General features: G+C 43.1%; 1 protein-coding gene across 3 annotated transcripts; it reads left to right on the top strand.

Moving 5' to 3' along the window:
* Nucleotides 1-1,106: 1,106 nt before the first annotated feature.
* Nucleotides 1,107-24,005, top strand: epha2b (eph receptor A2 b). Of its 3 annotated transcripts, none has more exons than XM_034206973.1 (17): nt 1,107-1,269; nt 1,950-2,029; nt 3,582-4,230; nt 15,311-15,466; nt 15,649-16,008; nt 16,284-16,414; nt 16,549-16,720; nt 16,809-16,908; nt 17,600-17,655; nt 17,761-17,886; nt 18,577-18,762; nt 18,875-18,936; nt 19,063-19,272; nt 19,412-19,561; nt 19,696-19,889; nt 20,660-20,815; nt 22,214-24,005. In XM_034206973.1, exons 1-17 carry the CDS (start codon nt 1,110-1,112, stop codon nt 22,320-22,322), a joined length of 3,057 nt encoding a protein of 1,018 aa, XP_034062864.1. In that variant the 5' UTR covers nt 1,107-1,109; the 3' UTR covers nt 22,323-24,005. The 3 variants fall into 3 exon arrangements, with proteins under 3 accessions (XP_034062864.1, XP_034062863.1, XP_034062862.1); XM_034206972.1 differs by having other exon boundaries at nt 18,577-18,774; XM_034206971.1 differs by having other exon boundaries at nt 18,577-18,783.
* The last annotated feature ends 1,545 nt before the right edge of the window (nt 24,006-25,550 follow it).

The raw sequence follows: 25,550 nt of genomic DNA, 5'->3' as shown, positions 1-25,550 counted from the left end.
GCATTACAATATTTAATTTATTATCAATTAATCAGTACTATACTTATTTGGACTAAACAATAAAAAGTGTATTCTTTAAAATGTAAAAAGTTGATGAAAGATTCATCACACCACCGCTTTCCAAAGCATCTTCAAATTGCTTCTGGTCAGTAACTATATGATATCAAAATAACTCCTCACATTTGAGAAAATTGAACTATTAAAAGACAAGGTTCCAAGGTTTTTTATTTGTCATACGACATAGTGTAGTTATGACGATGAAAATCTTAGGTCACAGGCTCCTCCAACAGTGCAACACAATAAAACAGAAACAGAAACATATAGTGCAATTAAATAGTAAATACAGAAAGAAAAATAGTTTTAAAAAAGTGAAATAGTGCAATAAGAGTCTATATGCAAGTTATTGGAAAATGATATATAAATAGATAAATAATTTCTAAGTAGCAGCCAGATGAATATTATGGATGTTGTTTCAACAGTTCAGGTGTAATTGCTTGCTTTATGAATTACTCAAACAATTAGAACAATGATAGGTGATCTTTCGATTGATCTGTAAGTTCTCTTGGAGTTTTTAACATTTGTTGTGCATAATACATTCACAGATTTTTTGTTGCCGAATCCAGTAATATTCAATAAACTTTATGTTTATAGTTAATTCGTTCCCACAATAAGGCCTGAGAAATCTTAGTAACTGGGTCATGATTTCTGGAAAGAGACATGAGCTTTGACACAGAATCAGAAATCCTTTGTTCCACAGTGGGAAAATTCAAATTAATTAAAATCGACAAAGGACATATTGGCCTGTTATATAGTTGATCATCATCGCTGTACCTGGAATTCCAATTTACACATTTCCCATTTTCGCGTTCCCAATGTAAAATAACAACATTTCCGACGGTCCCTGAAAGCTGCAAAAGTTTCTCATGCGCAGCTATCTCCTCCTCCACCCCCGCCGCTCAACACACACACGCGCACACACGCACACATGCACACACGCACACACGCACACACGCACACACGCACACACGCACACACGCACACACGCACACACGCACAAATACATTCCAGTGGTGGGCGGAGTCTGTGACGTGTTGCTGGCCCGTTTGTGAATGAGCTGTAGCGCTCGCGCACCTCTCGGAGTCCCAGCCAAGCCCACGAGCAGAGAGGAAGGAAAAGTTTGCCAAATGGATTTCTCTGCCGGATTAAGACCTTTGTTATTTTCATATGTACTCATTAATGGCATACTTATCACTCTTCAGACTAAAGAAGGTGAGTTTCTTCTTTAAATTGTTTGCCAAAAGTTGATTAAGTTAAATTGAAGGGAGCAACGCGTGCCATGCGGGGAACATCCTTAAAGGGACTTTAAAACCAGGAAACACAATTTCTTAATCTTGTGACAGTCGTGTAGTCTCTCTAAGTAGTATTCTTTAAACACCTTATAATAATAGAACAATGTTTCCTGTTGAATTTGCATATGTAATCACTAATCCGGTTAAACGTATAGCCTACTGCATGTGCGCTGCTCTAAACTTTGTAACACAAGCAGGTGAATTCCGGAAAGAAACTGCAATACATTCTTAAAAACTGTAAACCATATTTTTATCTTTTTTTTTTGCATTACATTTTCAAAAAGTGTATTTATGTTAATTGTATATCTTTTATTTGGACATTCAGAAAGTCAAATAAATGAAAGTTGATTCTAGTTCTTGAAAATGCCTCAGTTTTGCACAAACTTTGATAAAAATCATTTTTTTTAAAGTTAGCTTTGTTAAATTAGATATATTTCAATCATGTTGGGGTTATAGTGCAGAGTTTTAAAACAACTGTCATTTGTAATGTTTTTCTTTTAAAGAAAAGCAGATGATTCTTATCAGCAGTCAAAATGAGTATTTTCTGATGAGTTTAAACGTTTATTCCCATGAACTGACAGTGTTCTTATATCTCCACAGAGGTGCTTCTGGATATGAGGGCAACAGGAGGTGAACTGGGCTGGTTGACATGGCCCTTAGATCAGGGAGACAAGCCTGGGGTGAGTACCGCTTTGTCTTTTCCTCCAGCTCCCACGTTCCCACTTGGAATTTGCCTTAGGATATATGCATGGGAGAAAATGTACAGGAAGGGCCCCGGCTGCACTGAGAGCCTTCGGTGAAATGATTCTTTTTTTGACCATTTGACTTGTGTGGTTAGCCTCATGTGTGTACATGTCAGGTTGCTATACACTCTGGCAGTTAGAGCCTAATAGTTGCTGGAGTATGGATATGAGACGTATTGTAGGATCCTGAGGAGCTGCTGCTGAGCGCTGCATGTCTGGGCTACACCAGAGCTCAGGCAGACAGAATAGCTGCTAGCTCTGAATTGGGAATACTTGTGGCTTCTTGCGGTTTCAAGGCTTCAGCTCCAGAATTGTATGTTAGAGAGCAATTAACTTTTAAAGTTTGCAGCATGTGGTACCTCTTTTTGGAGGGGGAGGGTAGCTGGAGCCATCAGTCAGAGCTACCTTTCCCTCAAACCATCAGGCTATAATGTCTACGTTTAGAGATGCGTCTGGATAATGGCTACATTATTGCACCCAAATTCTGTGGTTATCTCCCTGCCAGAATACAGGAGGCTTGTGTGCCTTCTTCCATTTTGCGGTTTCAAAGTAATTGACCAGTCAGGCTCATGCAAATTCACTGTAAATAGCCTCATTTCAAGTGCTGATGACTCAAAGGCATGTGCAGACGTGCTGCTCAGTGGCTCACCCAACTTCTAAAAAGGGTTTCACTTCTTTAAATAATCACTTTGACATTTTAGTTTCACTGTTTGCGCTAATAGACATCAGGTGTTGTATTTTCTCGTTGGAAAAATGTTTGGGTTGTGCAGAGTATTCTCATGTAACTTCACATCACTTATCATAATTATTATTTCAAGTTTTTAAGAGCCCTTGTAAAAAAGGAGTTCACCAGCTGTTTAATAGAGGTGGTGGCTCTGCTGTTGAACATCACGTTTTACACAAAGCCACACACTCGGCCAACAAAGCACATTCCTTTAATTAATAGCCTGATGGCTACATGCAGAGAGCAAACCACAGGTTCTGCCCCTGTGGGGGCCAGTTGTTCCTCAAGAGCCAAGGTTATGTTAAAACATGCTGTCACTTTTTATTTTAAATATTTGTGGCAGCATCTTGTATGTGAGCTGCAACGCTATTTAGTAATGGTTAGGGTAAGGCATGTGAAGCTCTGAATTGGAAATAATTTGGTATCTTTGCAATGCCAGAAATGCTTTCTCACATTATGCCCTTGAGGTTTTCTGTATTGTTTTGCTGTAAAAGCCCATAAAGTCGAGTTATCATGTTGACAAAATGTGTTTTGGCTGTGAAGGATAGCTGAAATATTCGAGGGGAGTAATTAGCAACATGTATAGCCACGGGTTCCCCTACACATGGTCTGTTTTTGTTCCCAGGATTAGATTAGATTACAGTGCCATGGTGCTGTTTTATTTTTGCTTCCCTTATAGCCTTGGTTCTGCCCGGTATATTTAGGAGCTCCCAGGGGTCTGGGTTCGTAACTCTAACCCTGTTGGTTTGTGTGGTTTTGTTTCAGTGGGAGGTCACCCAGAGGACCCTGAACGGCTCTCAGTTCTACACCTACTCCGTCTGCAATGTTGCGGAACGTGAGCAGGACAACTGGCTGCGCACCACCTTCATCCAGAGGCGTCCATCGGCTTCGCGGGTTTTCGTTGAACTTCAATTCATCGTACGCGACTGCAACTCTTTCGATGCCACCTCACTGACCTGCAAGGAAACCTTCAACCTCTTCACATCCGAGTCGGACGCGGACGTGGGGACCACCTTCCGCAAGGGCCAGTTTAAGAAAGTTGCCACCATAGCGCCTGATGAGATCACCAGCAAAAATGACCTGCGCATCAACACTGAGACGCGAATAGTGGAGAACCTGTCGAGAAAAGGCTTCTACTTGGCTTTTCAAGACATTGGCGCCTGCGTGGCCCTTCTCTCAACCAGGGTGTACTACAAAATTTGCCCGGCCACAGTGAAGAGCCTCGCGTCTTTCCCGGAAACCGTGGCCGGAGGGGAGAACCAGGCGCTGAGGGAAGTGAGCGGCGTGTGCGTGGATAACGCCATCAGCGAGGATTTGCCTCGTATCTACTGCACTGTGGATGGGGAGTGGGTGGTACCAGTCGGACAGTGCCAGTGCAAACCAGGCTACGAAGAAGTCAAAGATGCGTGTCAGGGTAAGTGCTTGCAGTCGAATCGTTTGCATTTGTAAAGGTCTTCCTACCCCCAGGCAGTTCAGCAGGTTTAGTTGTTTAAGTGTGATTCTATAGCGGCCATTCCGCAATACACACCATACCTTTTTTTGCTTTAATTGCTACTGGTTGTAAAACAAGGCTGAATGCCAGAATGCAGAATTTATCATAGGTGTTATTATCATTGTTCAGAGGAATTCTCCCCTTGGCTAACACAGCTTCTCAGCAATGGAAGGAATGCTAAGACCTACTGGTACATGTCTCGGCATCATCCCTGACCTTGAACCGATGCCAATAAAATTAGCATGTGCTTTTGAGTTTCAGCTATGATTCTATAGGATTTGCATATTTGTGGAAATGTTTGTACACACAAGATATTGTGCTTCTGCTTTAAAATGATAAACCACTTGTGTAATCAAGGTTAAAATTGGGCAATGAGAAAAGCTTTCAATCTGGGTAACACCTAAAGGGTTTAATAGCCCAATTAAGTATTCGGTTGTGAAAGATATTTCTTATTTTCTAGCACAAAACATTATGTTCAAATTATATGAAAAGGGTTTTATTTTAGTCTTTGTTACCACACGTTTCAAGAATGTTGAAGTCATGCTGAAACACTCCTTCTGGTACACACTTTACAGCTGATTGCGTCAGGTTATTTCCGGATCTCTCATTATCATGGGTTTTCTTATCTTGATATGGGTGTGATACGTAGTCCAACCATAACTCAACCCTTTGACTTTGTAGCTTTGGCTGTGTTGTGTTTAAAGGTCCTGCTAAGAAGGCTTTGATTGTTGTGGGAAGGGCTGTCGGGGTGACAGAAAGTGATCAAAGACACCGGAAGGCTACTGTACAGTGATGGATTAGCATCTTCAAGGCTGGTCGGGTAAGTGGGATGGGGTTGGGGGGGGTTAAGGCGGAGGAAGGATGAAGCTGCTGAGCCTCACTGACTTTGTTCATCTCAAGCATCACAGAAAACGGAGAGGCCCTCTAAGTGCGCATCCCACCTCTGTTTTCATGAGTTTACTGAGCCTCAGCTTTGGTGGTGTATTGTGTGACTCTAGCGGGGCAGTGCACATACAACACAGGCTGGCATGCAAGGGCCTGTTGAGATCTGCTCCATGACAGAACACCTAAAGACTCCTATCCTCCTCCTCTTTTTTTTCTGGAGCTCTTGTTTACACGCACACACATGCCTTGAAACACACACCTTAATCCCACTGTGGAACACACACCTCAGACTGGAATTGTAAATCCCCATGCAGCGTGTTTATAATAGATTCACTGTCCCACTTATTTTCCCACCCAATAGCAACAGACCGATAAAAGTGATGAAGTTTTCTGTCAGGGCACTGTTTTAGCTGCGGGAAAGTGCCAGGTAAGATGATTAGGGCGGAGGAGGAGAGACGGGAAGGAGTGAATGAAAAGTCATACAAAAGCGACAGAGGTTGAGTTTAGCGCAGGGGTGTGATTTTAAAACAGAGAGAGGTGAGGAATGGAATGCAAAGGTAGGAGAACAATGAAGCGCTGTGTTTCCCCCGTGAGGCCGGAGGAGCCAACCTCCATCTCCACCTCCACCTCCTCTCCCTCTTGGTTGGTACATTCCTGGTTAGTTTGCTGAGGAGGAGCCTCCCAACATTACACCAGACCTGTGGAATTCCCAAGGGGGGAAGAGTAGCTCTGGGTCAAGGCCTCACATAAAAATTACTAAACAAAGAAAAAAAAAAAAAAAAACGACCAAGATGAAGTCAAATGAGAGGTCAGAGACGCATCAGGGTAGTTGCAGATGAAGGTGGAAATGAATCACAGGGCTGTGGTGCGGGGCCAAGATGAATGGTTCCAAAGGCTTAAAGTGGAATCTCATACAGACACGCAGTTAATCATTCTCCCGACTTCTTTCCTGTATTGCGTCGCTGTCCAGGGACAAACCACAAAACTCCAATTGTGGTGGTTTTTCTTACTTAGGTTGAAAGTTTCCATGTTCGGTGATGTGTTCACTCAGTTTTATTGCTACTCGGGCCCCCGGGACCTGTTAAAGTAGCAATCTGTGACTTTATCTGGTTTTTGTCTCTGTCTCCTCATCAGCGCTGTGGTGCTTTTGGCTGGGGGATCACTCATCCATCAAATTGCATTTTCAGGATCTTTTTTTCCCTTTTAAATCCAATTGAGGTTTCTGCTCTCGGTGGCCGTCATTGCTCATGTTGTAACTAGAGTCCGTCTTTGGGACAAACAGACTCTAAACAAAGAAAAACCCATCATTTCCTGTCAAACTTACCACAGTGTTCAGAGCTTAACTGGTTGTTAATCAGTCAGCAGTAGTCTTTTGCATTTCATGAAAACATTACTGACTTCTATAAAGGAGATTTATTTATTTTGGCTCTAAAATACACAAGCTTCAATTTCTAAACGAATCAGAAATAGCAAAGTGAAAGCTACTCACAAGATTTATGACTATTGCCACAAGGCCTTTGTGTTCTCTCAAATTAATTACTCTGAAACTCTTTTTTTTTGTGTATTTGCTTTCCTTTTCCCCATCCGCTCTGACTCCGAGTGATGGGGCACACTGGCACAGTAATACAACTTAATAACCTCTTTATTTTACATTCTTATGAATTCAAAAACGATCTTTCTATGCTGAAAGAAGTATTCAAAACATTTAAGTAAGAAGAAAAAAGCAATGATCAGTGAAGCTTGAATGATAGCTCAGAAGTTTTATCAATAATTATACAAATACCAAAAGTACTACTATGCATTATAATTTTGTAGGTTACTGGATTTATTAATGAATAATATATATGCAGCATTTTTGTTGTAGGTTCATACTAGTAATTTAATCCAAACCAATTCATCATATTTATAAATGAATGTATTTTGCATGAAAACAGCTGAATATTAACTACTTTTGCACAAAATGTACTTAAATGTGCTACAGTAGGAGCACAAGGCATTATACAACACAAGTATAGCACAAGAAAGTTCAACTTTTATAAAAGTTGTTGAATAAATAATAAGTAAATTACCCAAAGATATACATTCAGTAAATAACAAATAAATAACATGGTAGCAGTAGCCCTCAGTGTGTGGATAATTGAATTAATTCTCCACCTGCTTTAGATCAGGATGGCGTGCGTTTAATCAACTAAGCGAGGAAAAAACATTCTTTTTTTAATTCCGGAAAAAACTCTTTTCTGCAATTTAAGCGGTCAGCTTTTAAAATCAACGGCAGCGCTGCGGGTTTCCACTTGTGACTCACTGTTGACACTGGCACAGTTTTCCTCCTTTGCCTATCACCCATTTCCTTACCCATAATCCTCCCTGGCACAATAGAGCTGCATACCGTGTGTCACCTCTACAAAGGAGCATGGGCTGCCCTGGCTGGTTCTCGGGATTGTGTTTTAAAATGGCCTCATCAGCCGCTCTAAAGCCTCAACAAATAAGGCTTAATCCTGCATCACGGTTTCCACAAGGCCGGATAGAAAAAGGAGACGCAGCGTGATATATTTGGAATGCCGAGTGCACTTTTGGTGTCTTGGTGAAACATGGCGCGTCTCAGTGGAACAACTGTCCACTGAATTCCAGTAAAGTATTTATTCCTCTCGCCAAAGAGGTTCCAGTAAACCCATTTTCTCTCTCCCCCCCTCCTTTGGTCTCCGTCCCTGTCTCCAAACTCATCCTCAGCTGACGTAACAAATAGTTGGTGACTAAGTTGTAGTTGTGTGCCTGCACGCTGTGGTGAGCCATTTGTATGGGTAGTAATTGACTTGGGTGTGTTTGTGCTTTTTAAGTAACTACTGGTTTTGCATGCTTTTTGCCTTTGTGCCATCTCTTTTGCCATCCTCTACCTCCCTCCCCACATCCTGCCTGTCCCTGAAGAGCCTTTTTTATTCAAGCGCTAATTTTCCGCTTCTCATCTTGTATTTATTTGATAGTTTCTTATCTCAACACATGATTCCCGTCACAATTTTCCAGTTATTAATGCAGACATACACTGTCGCGCAGTCTGCCCCAAGTACAACAAACTGAAAAATACTTGTTCCTTCATGTGTTGTGTTCTTGTTGTCCGTGAAATCACAGAGAGACTGTTGTTGTTGGCTAGTGTGCGGGTCATGAATATGACACCAATAGAGTTTAAACATCCCGTTTCACATGGCCCTGATGGGACTATTTACACTGCATACAGTTCTCACTGGTAAATACATTTCTCTTCCACTGACTCGTAAAGATAAATAGAGGCTACATTGGAACAATGCTGCCAATCTGAGAGTTTTTAGTGCAGAAGGATGAAAAGAAAAAAACTACTAGCCCTGTTCACATAGTGGTTAAGGCATAAACATTTAGTTGAGGTGAAATGTAAACTTCAGCTGACAGCTTTTGTTTATGTTGGTGAACTTTATGATTGAGTTTCGGCTTTGGAACGCTGATTGTTCACTTGGAAGTACATCCTAAAGAAAGCTAAAGATCAAGTCTTTCAAGGCCAGTGGTCTTTGAATCTGCTGGTACCTGGAGCCAACGGTTAATCTTAATCACCCCAAGCCTTTTAAGAGCAAAGTCGTCTTGTGCAAGTTCAGCTTATCTGATGGAAAGTATACAAAGGGACGTGAACACAGCACCACACCTCAGGGACTCAGGGATTTGATTTATCTGGCTTAATGTAGATTTCACACAATGAAATGATCTCATGCTGAAGGATAGTGCCCACATTGACATTTTCTGCTCTACCGAATTCTCTTAGTTCTTTATCCCTTTATACATTAAAATAAAGAAAGTTGTAAATCTAATCGGACAACGCCGCTTATTTAGATGCACGGGCTGGATATAAACTCTCTTCTTCTTCCTCTGCTCTGGAAAGCCACCGTGATTAATTTAAGTGTGTGGATTCCTCAGATCTCGTGCCAAGGTAACGTCTGCCTAGCGGGCTGAATTGTGGGAGTTGGTTAGATAATGGGGGGGACTCTAAAGGCACTTTCAAGTGGTGTCATGCACCGTCTTGTTGGGCCACGTTTGGAGTGAACAGAATACTGGCAATTATTGTGAACAAGATGACAGGAAATGTAGCAAAGAGGAGATCTGCTGGCCTCTGTGACACTTTAATGTGGATTAGAGCAAATTGTACTGTTGTGGTTGAGCCTTTGAGGTGTCAGACTCTGTAGAACACGCTCAGTATGAACCATTCCATCAGATATATAACATTTAGACTCACCAAGCAGTGCCTGCATTGTTTATAGGGAAGGTTGACATGTTAATTCAAATAATAGGTTTTCAAACTAGAATAAAGCAAGAATGTTAAATAAACATAGCATGGGAGATCATTTTCAACTTGGCACAACATTAGCTTTAAGCTTTATTTATCTCTTTTGGCTTCTTGACAACCCCACATCTCAGATATTATCAACATGTAGGTTGGTATGGCTGGCTAACTTGTTAGCTTACAGTAACTTTGTTAAATCTGCACATTCAGCAAGCACAAGGCAACATATGCATTAATTTAGAGTTTGGTTAGTTGTCATCTGATGAAGTCCTATGTTATTTCAGCCCTGGTTGGCCTCATCTGGGGCTCGAGCTTGCTAGATGCTGAAATGTGGTAAACTGGCCTCTAACAGTGTTCAACAGAATGAGGTTTGAACACTGGGATGCCAAAAATATGATTGAAAAGGTAATAAAAAGTGAACTGACTCAAGGAATTTGTTTCATTAATACAACTACCAACTAATGATATATGTTCAGTAAAGTCTCCCATTCAGTGTGTGAATATATGCCATTAGCCTAATAACTGAGCCTCGGCAAATTGTTGGCTTTTTTGTGTGTGTGTTGGTCGCAGTGGGGAAGTTGGGACATATTTCCTCTTGGTGAAATTCCTGAGCCTGGGGGCTGTGTGTGTGTTTATGTGTGTGTTGTGATGGGGGACTCCAGAGCAATGTGAAGCACATTGTATTGTACTGCCAGTGTGTGAGGTCAGCACTTTCCTTCCCCCGTGTCAGTCAGTCAGTCCCCCCCAGCCCCAAACACCACCCACCCACCCTTCACTGCTAACAGGACGAGCTTGCAGCGGAAACCGGAGGTCACCTAATCCCTCGGTGACTCCCCGACCCGTTGGCTCAGGGCTTTCCATTGTCGCTCCACACTGAGCGGCCTAGCTCAGCCACTTTCCATTTTGTTGTCTTGCCTGATAAGTCATTTTGTTTATTGGTGCATTTGGTCCCATTTTGCCCCTTCCCTTTTAACCAGGAAGCAGACGGCTGTCGGCATGCAGTGTGGGACCTGTTGGCTCGCCGTGCTGCAGTTAAATAGTGTCACGTTTGCCACCTGGCTGTCTGGATTTGACCAGCCACATGGAGACACATGCAAATTGACTGCATGACTGCGGCCTTACCAATCCTGGCTGACATTTAAGTTACAGACAGACTTTAACGTCAGCCAGGACTGTTTTTTTTTAAGTATCTACTTTACTTTAGAACATGTTGAGTATGGTTTGTGCCTTCTTGACTCTTTTCACTCCCTGTATTCTCCTTCTTTTTTGAGAGCCTTAGTGGACAGAGGGAGTGAGAGGAGAAAGGGGATCAGGGAATTTATTGTGTTTGTTAACAACCCCTAGATGAAAGCCTGAGAGCAATTGTAAAACAGATGTAATGCCCTTACAGCTGCTCCATTGGTCAGCTAATCCTTTTGACTAATGTCTCCCTCCCCTCCTACACGCACACACTTCCATCAGCCTCTACACCTTTACTACCCCCCTCTCCCCCCTCCCTTACTCTACCTCGATGACCCCTGGCTCACGTTACCGGCTCACCTCCCCCATCAGAGACCCCCATTGTTCTACCACAACCCTACTCCCCCAAAATGCTAATGACATGTTGTCACCCCGCATACAAACAAAATGACATGACATATTGCAATTACGGGTCGGACCTACTCAGGAATGGAAAAGGGGGGGCAGGGGAGGAGAAGTAAAGTACAAGGAACCAGACAAAGCAATTACTCATTTGCCTCCATATATATTTGGGAAGCTGCCCTAATAAAAATTCCAAAATTATATTTATTTCTTATGGATGTATTTTTCCATTTTGTTGTACTTCTGGATTTAACCTCCCTCCACACAGGGCAAGCCCCCGGGTGCTGCTGCAACTCTTTCTCCCTCCTCCTCCTCACTGCGAACATGTGTTTGTTTTACTTGGCCACTGACTCCCTGTAAGCCATGCGCAGTTTAACTCACATTTACCCTGAGGCAGACATGACCTTTCTGCCTTTTAAAAAGCCCAGTGCCGGACTCGATTCGGGGCCCCCCCGACCACTTACTCCTCCAGTCCTAAGGGCGATTCTGTTGTCAAGCCACCATGTTACCCATTCATCCATCTATCCGATCATGCATTCATCACTGTCGCCATCTCATCCATCTTAACTTCTGTCGGGAGGTGGGCACTTGGGGGGGCTCCCACTCCAGAGCCACTCGGGGCTCCCAGAATGTAACAGGCCCCTGCACTCACTCTCAATAAACAAACACAGAGCCACTCAAGGCGCATGGGGCCTCTCAAATGACAAACAGTTCCTTACTCTGTAGCAATAGAGATGGGGGAAAAATGGCCAGGCTAAGTTTGTCAGATGTTTCAAGTCAGATGAGGCTGAGAGACTTTTGTTTATGAGAGGAAAAGCGTTCATCCAGGGAGCCCCCGCGGCTTGAGTTTAGTGCCCGCGTTCATGTCGGGTCGACACATTTTGGCTTCCTTTTCGGTTATTATTCTGTCTCAGGACTCTGGTAGTCTCTGTGCTGGTTCTTCATGTGGTCACGCTTCCCTGTGTTTCCATGCTTTGATTGGCTGCTCTAGGAAGGAAGGCTGCATCAGCCTCACACTTCCTGCTTCCTGTTGTGTCCAGCAACAATTCAAAGCGACCCCCTCCACCTTCTCCGTTGAACCAAGAAGTTTCCTCTCACTGGACTTTGCTCTTTTGTCGAGGAATCCTCTTATTACATGCCTCAGCAGCGAGTCATTTAGTTTCATTTTCTGTCAGTGTGACTCACCTAATCAAGGAACACAAACTCATTCACCTTCATAATGGAGCAATAGGCTGATAATGAATCTGCAGTGTAGCTGCTTTGCTGCACGCCTCCTGATGGGTGGTTTGCACTGGAATGCATCTTGATTATAGAGGCGGATTACAGTGTAAGGCCATCATCTCCGCAGACCTGACCACGATGCATTGCAGCCTGAACTGTAGCGCCAAAAAGAGGCTAGTCCTCCTCTCTTCAGTTGCCATGTGGCATTTCGGCTATTCCCATCTGCAATGCTTGTGTGTGTGTTTTTTTTCTTTCAGCACTTGAATGGCATGGCATTCTCCTTGCCTGCTGGTCAGTGGTGAATAGCAATGTTAATGGGTTAGCTGGGAGTCTTTTTAGTGAGGACTGGGAGGAGAGAAAGGAATTTGGGGATTACGAGGAGGAGAGGTAGGGGTATGAATCGGGGTTCGGGGCAGCAGCTGTTCCCCCTCCTCAATGGAAGAGTTCGCCCTGGCCTGTCCCTTTTTTCTTTCTACCCTCTTTTCTTCAGTCCTCAGCAGGATACAGTATTCCCCTCTTTCATTCTGGAACCTTCTGTTCCTTCATAGCACCTCTCTGCTGCCTCGCCCCAACCTCTGCCTTGTGGAGTTAATGAGTAGCAGTGGCTGTTAGTGAAACAGCTGGCCGACACAGAGAGATGCTGTCTTGAGGGGAGGATTGAGTAACATGCAAGCCTATTTGGACACTTTGGATTCTTCTCATGCTGAGTGTTTCATTTCACCATTGTTGTTGCACTCTTCAGTTAAAGCATACCTCCTTAGCAGCTCGGCCACAACCACAACGATAGATAAAGTTGAACGGAGTGGAAGAGACACTCATGGTCAATAGAGTAAATCCTTTTGATATGTCTTAAATGGAGTGGGAGCCGTGTACTATTCGTCTTCTCTGTGGTCACTTGTGGCTTCCATATGAACTTCATTCAAGTTAACCGCAGTGAACGTCAGAGATAGACCAAGACAGTATCTCTGAGTGAATCTGATATTGTCTTTGTCCTTGGTTTTGCTTCTCAATTTGCTTCTAATGGCGCGTTTCCACTGCAGGCCTCGCTCGGTTTGGTTAGGCCTTATTAGGCCCGGCTCACTTTAATGCTGCGCTTCCATTACAGTTTAGGAACTGGGGTAGTTACTATAGTAACGCAGTGTAGGCGGAGCCGTGACGTCATCTTCAATGAGTCAATGAGCGCCCCAGAAAAACAACACAGCCGTTAGCTGTTAGCACTCAGAGCTCACAGCTCTTCATATCTGTTCAGAAACTAGACAAAAGTTAAACAAGTACAAACCACAGACTGCCTGTGTCATGGCGAATACAGTCGCTGGTTTATTTATGTCTGTATAGGCCGTTGTTGTGAGTGTGGACGGTCGGAGCATATATAACGTTAGCTTAGCCAAGCTCCATTTAGAAAACACGCATTTTAAAAGGGTTTTTCGCCTGCCGTCTGTCTGCAGACTTGTCAAAGCATTAATTCATGGTTTTTACTAACCGGTATCAGTATGTTGTTACTTCGGCATCATTTTTGAAACGTGTATTACAATTAAATCACGGTCAAATATGTTCATCTTGTTGTAGTTGTAGCCCCCTTGCCAGCGATTCTCTCTCTAGTTTAGCATACTCAGCCCGACTCAGCCTGGTTGTTCCTGGCCCTAGAACCACGATTTTATGGGGCCAGAAAAACTGTGAATTAGGACCCGCTAGCCGGTACTAGGCCAAGTGGAAACGCAACCAAAAACGGGCCCCGCACGGCTCGGCACGCTTAAAGCGAGCTACCCGCTGCAGTGGAAACGCGCCATAATAGAATCCGACATTGAACCTTCGCCTCGGTCACTGGCATGAAGTTCAATCTCTCACAGATCCTTTATTTCTCCTCTTTATACCTTCTCTCTCTCTAGTAACTTTCTCTTTCTTTTCTCTCTCGGGTTTTGTCTTATCCTGTTGTCCTTTGGCCTATAGCTTGGCCCTCATTTGCATTGTCAACATCTCATGACATCTGTCATGAGCTATTTAAATGCTCTAGTGTGTGTGTGTGTGTGTGTGTGTGTGTGTGTGTGTGTAAAAAAGTAATTGGCAGAGGGACATAATCCCTCTTCTGATCTCAGATTTACCCATGTGTCCTCGCGTGTGCTTTGCATACATGTATGTGTGTTTAGTGCATACATGTGGGTGTGTGTGCAGTGCATACATGAATGTGTGTGGCTGCGTCTGTATCAATGTGTGATGGTGCGAGGACATGAGCAGCAGCCTTTGGAATGCTCTTGCAGAGTTTAAAGTAGGGGCGTCTAATATTCACTCTCCTTTATGGCGCGCTCTCTCGAAAAATGTCACACCGTATTAAGTTCATATTTCACCACCGCTAGATTCTCTACCTGGATTTCTCTTAGAGTTGGACGTGTGAAATTAGATGTCATCTAATCTGAGCGATACAGTTTCAAAAGTCTGCAGTCTGAGAAAGAAAAAAGATATAATGCACAATTAGGTGCAAACCAAAAGTCTGCTTTGGACATAGTCACTATTTTTTCTTTGCTCTTTCCTGATGTTCATTGCCTTTCTTTTAAAGCATTGAAGACTGACTTGCTGTCATGGAATGTGGGAAGACGGGTTGTGTTTGTTGTGTGAGAGATGCTAAGAAAGCAGCATCCGGAGGGGGTTGGTGGTTTTAACAGTAAAGAGTAGGAGTGCCGACTAGGCAGGGAGTCTGCGTTTTTGTTCCAGGGTTGGGTTCATATGAGCAGCAGCTGGAGTGGACAGTTTTAATGAGTAGAGTCAACACAGTGCAGAGCCTTGACTCTGTTTTCCCTCCCGTATCTCTGTCCAGATCCGACCTTTAACCTTAACATAATAAGGTGTCCACTCAACCTTGTTTAGTTGCGTGGAGGGTGATAAGTTCACAGCATTGCCGATCCCTCAAAGACACCTGAACATCTGGAAGAACTGGATGTGCACTTTGTTGAATGAGATTTTGCCTGAAGTCACTGTTGTCCTTGCTCACCTATTTTATGCAAATATGTGTTTTTGTGTATGCAGAATGTCAGCCAGGCTTCTTCAAAGACGCACCATCCAGTGACAAGTGTGAGCAGTGTCCTGCCAACACCCAGAGGCTGGACCCTGGGGCTTTGTTTTGTCCCTGCATGGATGGCTTCTACCGTGCTCCCAGTGACCCCCCTACTGGACCCTGCTCAGGTAACAAGCCCCTTGATCTCGAATGAGAACTTTGAAATAAGTACTTTTAGGAATATTCGCTTACATTTTGAGACTAAATAATGTAACTGTCATGTCAAAAGTAATCCCCCACACTTCCCTGTTTTTCGTCTTCCCTGCTTCTATTAAACATCTCGTCTGTTTTTCCAATCTTTGTTCATCAGGCCTCCCCTCCGCACCACAAGACCTCATATCCACCACCACCCAGCTCTCGGCTGGAAAACTCCTCCTCTCATGGAGCCCGCCTGAAGACACCGGTGGTCGAACCGACATCACCTACAGCGTTGAATGCCAGCGCTGCGAGGGCATTGTGTGCCAGGCCTGTGGAGAGAAAATCCGCTACGAGCCGGCCAACACCGGCCTGACCCAAACCAAAGTATCAGTGAGCGAGTTGGACGCTCACCTCAATTACACCTTTACTGTGGAGGCACATAGCGGTGTGTCGCTGTTCGCGAGTCAGGCATCTCCGCGGGCTTTTAGACCGCCATCTACCAGCGCTCTGACTACATCCCTGCACTACACAGGTGAGTGCTGCTGATATGAGGCAGTGGAGTGATGCTATCTGTGCTGCAGTAATGGCAGATGCTATCTCTGAGGCAGTGACAGCTCTGCATGTAAATTTGTGCTGCAGGAGGGAGATTAAATTAATTTAACTTAACTTCAATTCACCATGGATTGCAGATCAAACTAACCGATTAAAGCTTGTGAGCTCTCCGATTATAAGTAGAGAGTGAAGCTATATGTTTTAAGGTTTTTACATCACAGAGATACTCAAGTATTCTCTACCTTCTGTCTTCAGACCCGCCAAAGATTACCACCATGCGACTGGTGGAGAAGACTTCTACCAGCTTGTCCCTTTCCTGGGATGTTACACCCCGGCCTCGGGCCCTACCCCCTCCCATCCGCTATGAACTGACCTACCGCAAGAAGGTGAGTTCCTCTTGTTAATTTTCCTGCTATGGTAGAGTTGTACCACTGAAATACACATAGACAGGAGTAATTAATCTGTATCTTCAACATAAACCATCTTTGTTGACTATATCTCCCCAATTTCCCTTTTTCAGGATGATAACCTGGATGTTACTACCTACATTGTGCTCCTCCTGGAGAAGAATTCTGTGCAGATCATGGATCTGGCCCCAGGCACAGCCTACCTGTTCAGGGTGCAGGTCCTCAGCAGTGATGGCAGCCCTGGAGGCTCCAGCATGGAGGAACAATTTGAGACCTCTCCTGAAGGTATGTAGGAGAACCAACATGGGAAGAAGTGTTATAAGTTTGTTCAAGAATGGGATCGCTTACATTTCCTTTACTTGCCTTTCTCCAGGACGCCTAACTCAGACCAACACGGCAGGCATCCTTGGCGCAGCGGTTGGAGGAGCGGCCATGTTGTTCATTGTGGTCGTGGTCCTGTTCCTGCGCAGACGGTCAGTCCTCGCCCCCCTCTGCTGTCCTCTCTGTCTTTCTGTCCTGTTAGACAGAATGTGCCCTCCTACACTTGCTTTCTCTCTCATTCTTCTGCCCTTCCTTTGTGGGGCCTCAAGATGGCCTTTGCATTCACACTTTCCTCACCTCACTCTTTCTCTCTTCCTTTAGCCAACTTTCTCTTTCTCTTTATCTGGATCTGTGTCGCAGCACTCACTGGGGAAGAATTTACATTGAATGTGCTTTGTCACTGCTCAATGGTTATGTTCTAGTGAGTGTTGGGGCCTTTGAAAGAAAATTGGTCCAGGGTGGTACATTGTTGGTGATAAGAGGCGCTTGGTTCTTTCTGTACCAGACTACATGCACTTTGTAAAGGTGACCTAGGCCTGTACTGTAGTAGACTGTAGCATGTCTGGCGACCTCCCCCCACCTGCTTGTCTGTCTTTCAGTCTTTAAATCGGCCTGGCAAACACAGTCTATCGCCAGCCTTTATCAAAGTGCCGCCTTTGTTTGAATGGAAGCGTTGCACCACCAGTGTCGGATCCTTTTGAAAGCCTTAGAAAGTCTTGAAAAAATTAACAAAGGTTGCTATGTGCTATTGATATTAAAGTTTGCAAAGACCCAAAGGAAATGATAATGTGTTCTATGAAAGTGGGATATTAATTTGCAAATGGGTTTTATCTTTTTATGCAGGAAAAGAAATTCTCACTCCAGGCAAGGACCAGAGGACACCTATTTCTCAAGCTCAGGTAGGCAAAATAATCTTTCCGTAATCTCTTTATCTAATTTAATTAAAAAATATTTAATCTTTTTGTTTAATAGTTAATTAACAATTGATTTGTTTCCCTTCACAGAGCAATTGAAGCCTCTGAAGACCTATGTGGATCCACATACATATGAGGACCCCAACATAGCCGTCCTGAAGTTTGCCACAGAAATCCACCCCAGCCACATAAGCAAACAGAAAGTCATTGGAGCCGGTGAGTGACAACCCTGTCGAGACAGTCTTTCTGTTAGGCTTAACTCAAAGATGTTGAAAGATTTATCCAATCCTCCAAATTGGCTGTTTATATTGTGCGTTTTCCGAGGTTTTATAAGGCTGACTGCCATTGGTTACGTTTGCGAGATTAACATCTATCTGGCTGAGTTCTCACACAACAAGTTGAGACAATTTGTTGTCAGGCAAGTCTTGGCTGTGTGCTTTTGGCTCAAGGTGACAAGAACAATTACACAAAGAAAGTGTTGCAGAAACAGTATTCTGGAAGGATATCAGAGCACCTTCCTGGATCCCTGCCCAGATTTATTCGTGATACGTTTATTCAAGTGCGACCACCTTTACCCTTTCGACCAACAGTCCTTCTTTCAATATACACCCCCCTCCCCAGTTCCCACGACCATGCCCCCCCCCTCCTTTTCTCCTCATGTGACAGCTGATTCCCATGCCTCCACACCACAGGCCATCCACCAATTACACAACATAGCCCATCTTTCAACACCCAGCCAGAACACACCTCTTTGAGACAGCCTCAGGCAAAACAGCCACAGAGACTTCCTCGTTTTCCCTCTGTTGCACAGCACACCCCTGCAGCTAGTAACCTGAGAAGAGAAGATTCCACTGATATTTACTTTTCTTATTCAATTGTCCCATTGATGTTGTTGTTGTCCTTCAGGGGAGTTTGGTGAGGTGTATCGCGGCATCCTGAAGCCTCCGGGGAGGAAAGAAGTTGCAGTGGCGATCAAGACACTGAAGCCGGGATACACGGAGAAGCAGAGGCAGGACTTCCTAAGCGAGGCCTCCATCATGGGCCAATTCTCCCACCAGAACATCATTCGGTTGGAGGGGGTGGTCACCAAATGTAAGGATTTCTGTGAGTTTTGTAAGGTTTTTTTTTCTTCTCTTACAGTATTCTCACCTGATTTTGGGCCAGTTTGGGGACATGATATGTTGCTTTTTTTGTGTGTGTGCAGTCAAACATGCCATGATTGTGACCGAGTACATGGAGAATGGAGCACTGGACAGGTACCTCAAGGTAAGTCAACCACATACAATACCAGTGACATAGCATCACATTTTTACTTTACTGTACCATCATATCTGTTTCTCTTTGTTTTGATCACAAAACTTAATTTAATATTTGCTCCTTTTCTCCCATTAGGACCATGATGGCGAGTTTCCCTCCTTCCAGCTGGTGGGCATGCTGCGCGGCATCGCTGCCGGCATGAAGTACCTCTCTGACATGAGCTATGTGCACCGAGACCTAGCTGCCCGCAACATCCTCGTCAACAATGAACTGGAGTGTAAAGTGTCAGACTTTGGACTGTCCAGGGTGCTGGAGGACGATCCTGAGGGGACGTACACTACAAGTGTAAGTAGATGTATGACTTCCTGTTAGCTTGAAGCTAAATAGATTAGCTTTAAAATAGATTTAGACAGATCCAGATTAGATTAAGGACTTTTTTTTTTCTTCCTCAAGTCTCTAACTTGAAGCCTTTTTACCTGTACAGGGAGGTAAGATCCCTATCCGCTGGACGGCTCCAGAGGCAATAGCATACAGGAAGTTCACCTCAGCTAGCGATGTGTGGAGTTTTGGCATCGTCATGTGGGAGGTCATGGCCTTTGGCGAGAGGCCTTACTGGGATATGAGTAACCATGAGGTAAGTTTACAAATCACATTTTTCTCTGAGGTTTGTTGCTGTTAGAGCCACATTTTTATGTCAAAAGATGTTTTGATTTGAAGAAATATACCGGTGAGAGGATATCTAAATAATCACTTGAACATTTGTTGCAGGTGATGAAGGCTATCAACGAGGCTTTTAGGCTGCCTGCGCCCATGGACTGCCCCTCCGCTGTTTACCAGCTGATGCTGCAGTGCTGGCTCCAGGATCGCTCCAAGAGGCCGCGCTTTGGAGACATCGTCAACCTTTTGGACAAGCTGCTGCGGAGCCCAGACTCCCTGAAGACCATCGCAGACTTTGACCCACGGTAAGATTGATTTACATTCCAAACGAAGGGCTTCAAATGCAAGTTCAGCCATCAGTAACTAACACGATCAGCCTTTAGATAATTAAAACAACCGCGTGAACCAAACTTTTGCAATACTTTAAATATAAAACATGTATAGTCTTAATCCTGCTTTCTCCACCTATATTTCAGTTTTCCTTCAGGTTGGTACTGCTATCTATCATTATGTGGCATACAACTTTGAAAATAAGCACCAATGGTCCTGTAGTCTCCTTTTAACAAGCAAAACTCAGCTTTAAAAAGAGCTCTGTGGGCTTAAAAGGAAACAGCATTAGGGATATTGTAATCTGATCTCATGTCTTCCACACTCCTGTCTTGTCTCCATTGACTTGATTGTCGACTCGACAGTCTTGAGACTTGGATCTGCTTCAAAACAGCAGCTTCCCATTTACTTCTGGTGGTATTTAGGGGTAGTTCGGGGAAGGAAGGGAATAGCTTTAAGATGTTCTACTTAAACCTCATAAAGGACAAACTGACACCTTGCCTGCCAGGCTAATGAAATAAATGTGTACACTCCGGGCAGGGAATTACTGCAGCGCTGTAATGTAATTGTCTGCATGAATGCATAGTTTCCCTTTTATGCTGGAGCATTAGAGCAAGAAACGGTGAGAAAGTACAAAAGGCTGTCGTGCTCATACCTTAATCTGCAATTGCAGTCCTCAGTCAGCCGCCTTTATTGTGGGTAAGCCTGTTGATTAACATAATTTGGATCTACTTTTCTCGGCTTGCAGCATATCCATTCGCCTGCCTAGCACCAGCGGCTCGGACGGTTCCCCCTTCAGGTCGGTGTCTGAGTGGCTGGAGTCTATCAAGATGAGTCAGTACAGCGAGAACTTCGCCTGCGCTGGGGTCGTCACCATGGACCAGGTCCTGCAGATGAAGAACGAGTAAGTGTGGCATGATTTAAGATTTTGGTCACATCTCATAATACATTCTGATGTATTTATTTTATATACTTGTTAAGTATGTTTTTGGCAGGGAAGAGCAATATTTTGTTGTCAAATTATGGCATGAATGATTTCCAACACCACAAAGTCTGTTATGGACTTCCCCTCTAGAAGTTTATGTATTTGTTTTCCTACAATTCTCTGCACTTTAACAGCCAACAGAATAGTTTGCGCGCAATATAATGTCAAACCTCAGTTACAACTTGAGAAATGTTTGCATGGAAAAAGTAATGGAAGGAAGGAGAAGGAGTGGGCTCATTTGTGGTAAGCCGGTGGTGGTTGCCTGTGGTCGCTGCAGTCCTTATTCTTCTTTCCTCTTATCCCTCCCTTCACCCCCACACACACACTAGCTGCCCTGTGCATCACTTTTGCTTAAGCCCACAAAAAAACACCAGTTAGGGCAAAGGCCTTTTCGTGGTTTCTTCAACATTTAAGGAGGGGAGAAAGAGGAGATGATAGCCTGTGGAGCAGGGGCAGCTAGGTGGGATTAAGAAACTGAAATAGATGGATGAGATTTGAAGCCCCATAGCCGGAACATCTGCACTTCTAAGATTGAAGAGGTGCGCTCAGAGCGTACCCCATGAACTTATCCCAGGCTTCTTTAAGGCAATTGGATCTTCTCAGATGTGCAAGAGCGCTAAGGCGGCAATTTAATAAATTGGGCTCAACCTTTTTGAAAAAAAAGAGCTTAGTGAGGCACATAGTATACGGTTGTTTTGGGGCAATAATGAAGGCCAGAGGTTTTCCTAACCGCATGACCCCCCTCTTCTGCCATGGTATACGTATCTCAGTCGGTCTTGGGCGTCATTTTGGAAGATGGGGCAGACTGTAAAGCAGACGACAAATCCCTTTGAAGTATTTGTCATACAGAATGGTGTGATTTCATGGCCCCATGTTTCCATCTCAGGGCATCTGGTAGCACTCTTGGAAAAACCAGCAGTTATTTACGAGCCACCCTCTGCTTGCCAGACGAGTGATCATGGTCAACAGGGAGAATCCTTGTTAAGTAATTAAGGCTGTAATTAAGGCTTTGACTTTGCTGCTGCTGAGTTTCAGAGCTTTTGCAGGTTTGCATCATGTGCCTCGTGAAGGGCGAAACCCCCCAGTTCTTATCCTTTTAATGTCGAAGATAAATCGTAACCTCTGCAGACTTGAAGCTCACCCCCACCTTGCTGTGCTGGTTCAGCCGTGGAGCTCGAGGCTTGTATTTCAGCATATTGGATGATTGCTAAGACCTGATAGGCAGGAAGGATGTGCTTGAAATGTGTTGGAACGAGTCCAAGGTGTAAATCCATGTGCAGCTCTTCTTATATCCTGTCACGTCTCTTTTTTTTACAGGGATATCAAGAACATGGGGGTGAGGCTGCCTGGCCATTTGAAAAGAATCGCCTACAGCATCTTGGGTTTAAAGGACCAGACCAGCACCCTGAGCGTCTTTGCAGTGTGATCCTGACAACATAAAGGGAATAAACTCGGGCACTGAAGCCGGCAGCCTTTTGAACTCTAAGCTGAGCTGGAGCGACTCTGCAGGCGCGGCCTCGGATCAGCAGGACCAAGAGAACTTTGCCATCCAATGAGGCCGACTAAATCAGACTGACTTACTGTACATTTTTTATTTCCTCATCTTATCCACGCGGGAATGGAGCAAATATACAACAATAGATGTATCACGTAGACTCTGTATATTTAGATATCTATTTTTACTATACACATCTTCTGTACAGTCACAATTCATTGCTCATACATTTATTTTCCCTCCTTCATTTTCGCATTCCTGCTTCATAAAGATCAACAATTAAGCGAGTTCTGGGAACGGATAAAATTGCACCCTGAGCTTGTTGTGTTCAGCTTGAAACAAACAAGGGAAGCACAGTAAGTGTGATGGTGTGTGAGCAGTGGAGCCCAGCCCATGCTCAGGTTGCGGTTGGGGCTGATGTCATGGCGTCTCCCTTTTAATTGGCACTTTGGTCCATTTCCTGTAAGACCAATGAGGACGGAGCGTCGGGAGGGCTGAAATGGGCTTGAGCTGGCCAAGTTAAAGAGACGGTGCTGCTTAGGTTTATAAACACAGATGGACTTGCTGTTGTTACTGGCCTTCTGCTGGCTTTGTGTTATTAAGCTATAAACATATATGTACAGTAATGTGTTATGAAAAGAAGAAGATATATTTGAGGTACTCGTTATGTACAGATTACCAAACATTGGGATTATAATATTTTATGTAGCACTTGGATCAGAAATCTCACTGTCTTGGTTCTTCTTAGTTAGAGTTTAAAGGGCGAATACAAACACAAAATCCCAAAAAAAATAAATTTAAAAAAATGGTATAAAACCATGAAAATAGCAATCCATCAGTTTGTAGCGTGCCGGTTATGAAGAGGTAGAGGGTAAAGTTTGCAAAAAGAAAATGCAATGCCACTGGAAAAAATGTAATGAGGAGTTGTGGTTGAGATGATTTCATACTTAATAACAGAATGGTTTGCAATTTCAACGTCTCATATTAATTTGTGGAAAAATATCCAATTATATTTCCGTGGGACATGTTGATGGGATGAAACTATATGCTTTTGACAATTAAATGCCAAGCTCGCTCTATACATTCAAAGACATTCTTGAAGTGCCTGTTTTTGTAACATTAGTGGGAGTTTGCTTCCGTCACCTTTGAATGAGGCGACTCTCTCTCAGTGTATAGTGGACGGTTTCCCTAGTGCTCTTAATTGATGACTGCAAATCATTGTGTGACTGATGTACACCTTCCTTTACTTGAATTTTTACTGTGTTTTCAAATGTATCCATGATTCAATTGTAGCTGATAGACCCATCTTTGGAAAAGGGATTTTTTTCTTGTTTTTTTTAATGTCTGGTTTACTGGTTGCAATTACATTTTGTATGATTTTACTTTTTACCATATACCCAAACTGATTATTTTTCACTTTCCAAAGTCTCCTAACATTTTGAGAGTTCCTTCATCAAATTCCTTCCTTTTTTTTGCCTGTTGTTTTATACTGTATTTAATAGCCTATTTATTTTTTACTTGTATTTATTTATGCTGATAAACACTGAGCTGGGATTATAATTGAAGGTTGTGCTCTCATTCTTGATAATAATAATAAAAGAAGCTCTAATGTTCCATTTGTCTATTCCTTAATTATCCTTGCCAGATATTTTCTTCATTGCATTTTAGGAGCAATAAAGTCTTAAAATGGATTTGGCTAAGCCTGCTGTATGATTGACGCAGAGCAGAGGTATGCTTTATTTGTTTTAAACGGTGCCAGGATGTTTATACTTCCTCCTGGATATCCTCATAATGCTGCTCGATGGTTTAATTCCAGATCTGGAACCTGTAATAAACATGTGAGTGCTTCATTACCTGCAGGGGAAACAGAGGTCTAACAGTGGTGGAATGTAACCAAAATGCATTTATTCAATTAATGTACTTCAAGTACAAATGTATTGTAGTAGTGCATAATGCTTCTAATCTAACTCATCAAATAATCATAAATTATTTTACATTTGCACAGAGCTTTGTAAACTGTTATGATGAACTGAAAGATAATGTGTTCCTTTATGAGTTTGTCTTACTTTGTCAGCTAAATAAACTATTTAAAAATGAATTGGCTAGCTGGAAAATGCATCATACGCTGAAAACAGGGCGGTTTATTTTGGGTTATACTGAGAAGATAAATCTTTAGAGAATCATGGTTCTCACAGTCACAGGACAGCAACCCTGCTGCTAACATGAGGATCTTATAGAATATCATGCATGTCTGTAGATTAAACAATGCATAAAGGAGCTAAACTGTGCAAAATCTTTATCTTATAAGACCATAAAATCAAAGACCCTTTGTGCAGCAGTAATGGTAATTGTGAAACACTGATTGGCAACATCTTTCTGAAGAATGAGTATCTTTACTTTCCATACTTTAGGTAACTCTTTTTCATAATACTCCCAGTGTCATAATGATAGTTTCTTTTTTACATTAATATTATGTAATCAAATCAACCAGATATTAAAGCATAAGCTTAAAATAAACTTTTAAAATCTGATGTTTGTATTCATTAAACAGAGTCTGCAGGCTGTCTTGGGAAATGACCCGCTGCCTGACAATACTATTTCTTCTCCCATGAACTCTTCTGTTACAAAATAAATGTAGCCTTCATAATAAGAAATGTACATTTCAAGGTCCGTTTACTGTACATCGGTGTTCTTGCAGAATTATTTCATGGTAGAAAATATTTGCAATGGATTACCAAATAATGTTGTTGCATGAGGAGCATTACACAATAATATATATTTTTGTATTCTTACAAACTTTATAGTTGAAACTTGTTAGTCAAATGTATACAAATAAGACCCAAATGGTATAAACTATTTCCTGGAGTCTCGCATGTGTCAGCATTTAGACTGACCAAGATTTTTTAAACTTAACCACAAAGAACCCGTAAATAAACTTGGTGTAACGCCCACTTCTCTTATTACCTACATTTAGTTATTTTTCTCCCAGCACTAAACCAGAAGGGTCGGAGGTCAGACATTTCATTTGGGAACTTCCAATGACTGACCTTGAAAGGAATGCAGCATAGCATCGGCGAGCAGGAGAGCTTGTTAATGTCAGCGTCAAATATTGCTTCAGTGACATCACTGGCATGTCGCATCAGATTCCAAGACTCACAC

The sequence above is a fragment of the Gymnodraco acuticeps genome, unplaced genomic scaffold (genome assembly GCF_902827175.1).
Source record: "Gymnodraco acuticeps unplaced genomic scaffold, fGymAcu1.1, whole genome shotgun sequence".
NCBI classification, from domain to species: Eukaryota; Metazoa; Chordata; class Actinopteri; order Perciformes; family Bathydraconidae; genus Gymnodraco; species Gymnodraco acuticeps.
Note: the sequence above shows the minus strand (reverse complement) of the source record. Positions and strands in the feature narration are given on the sequence as shown.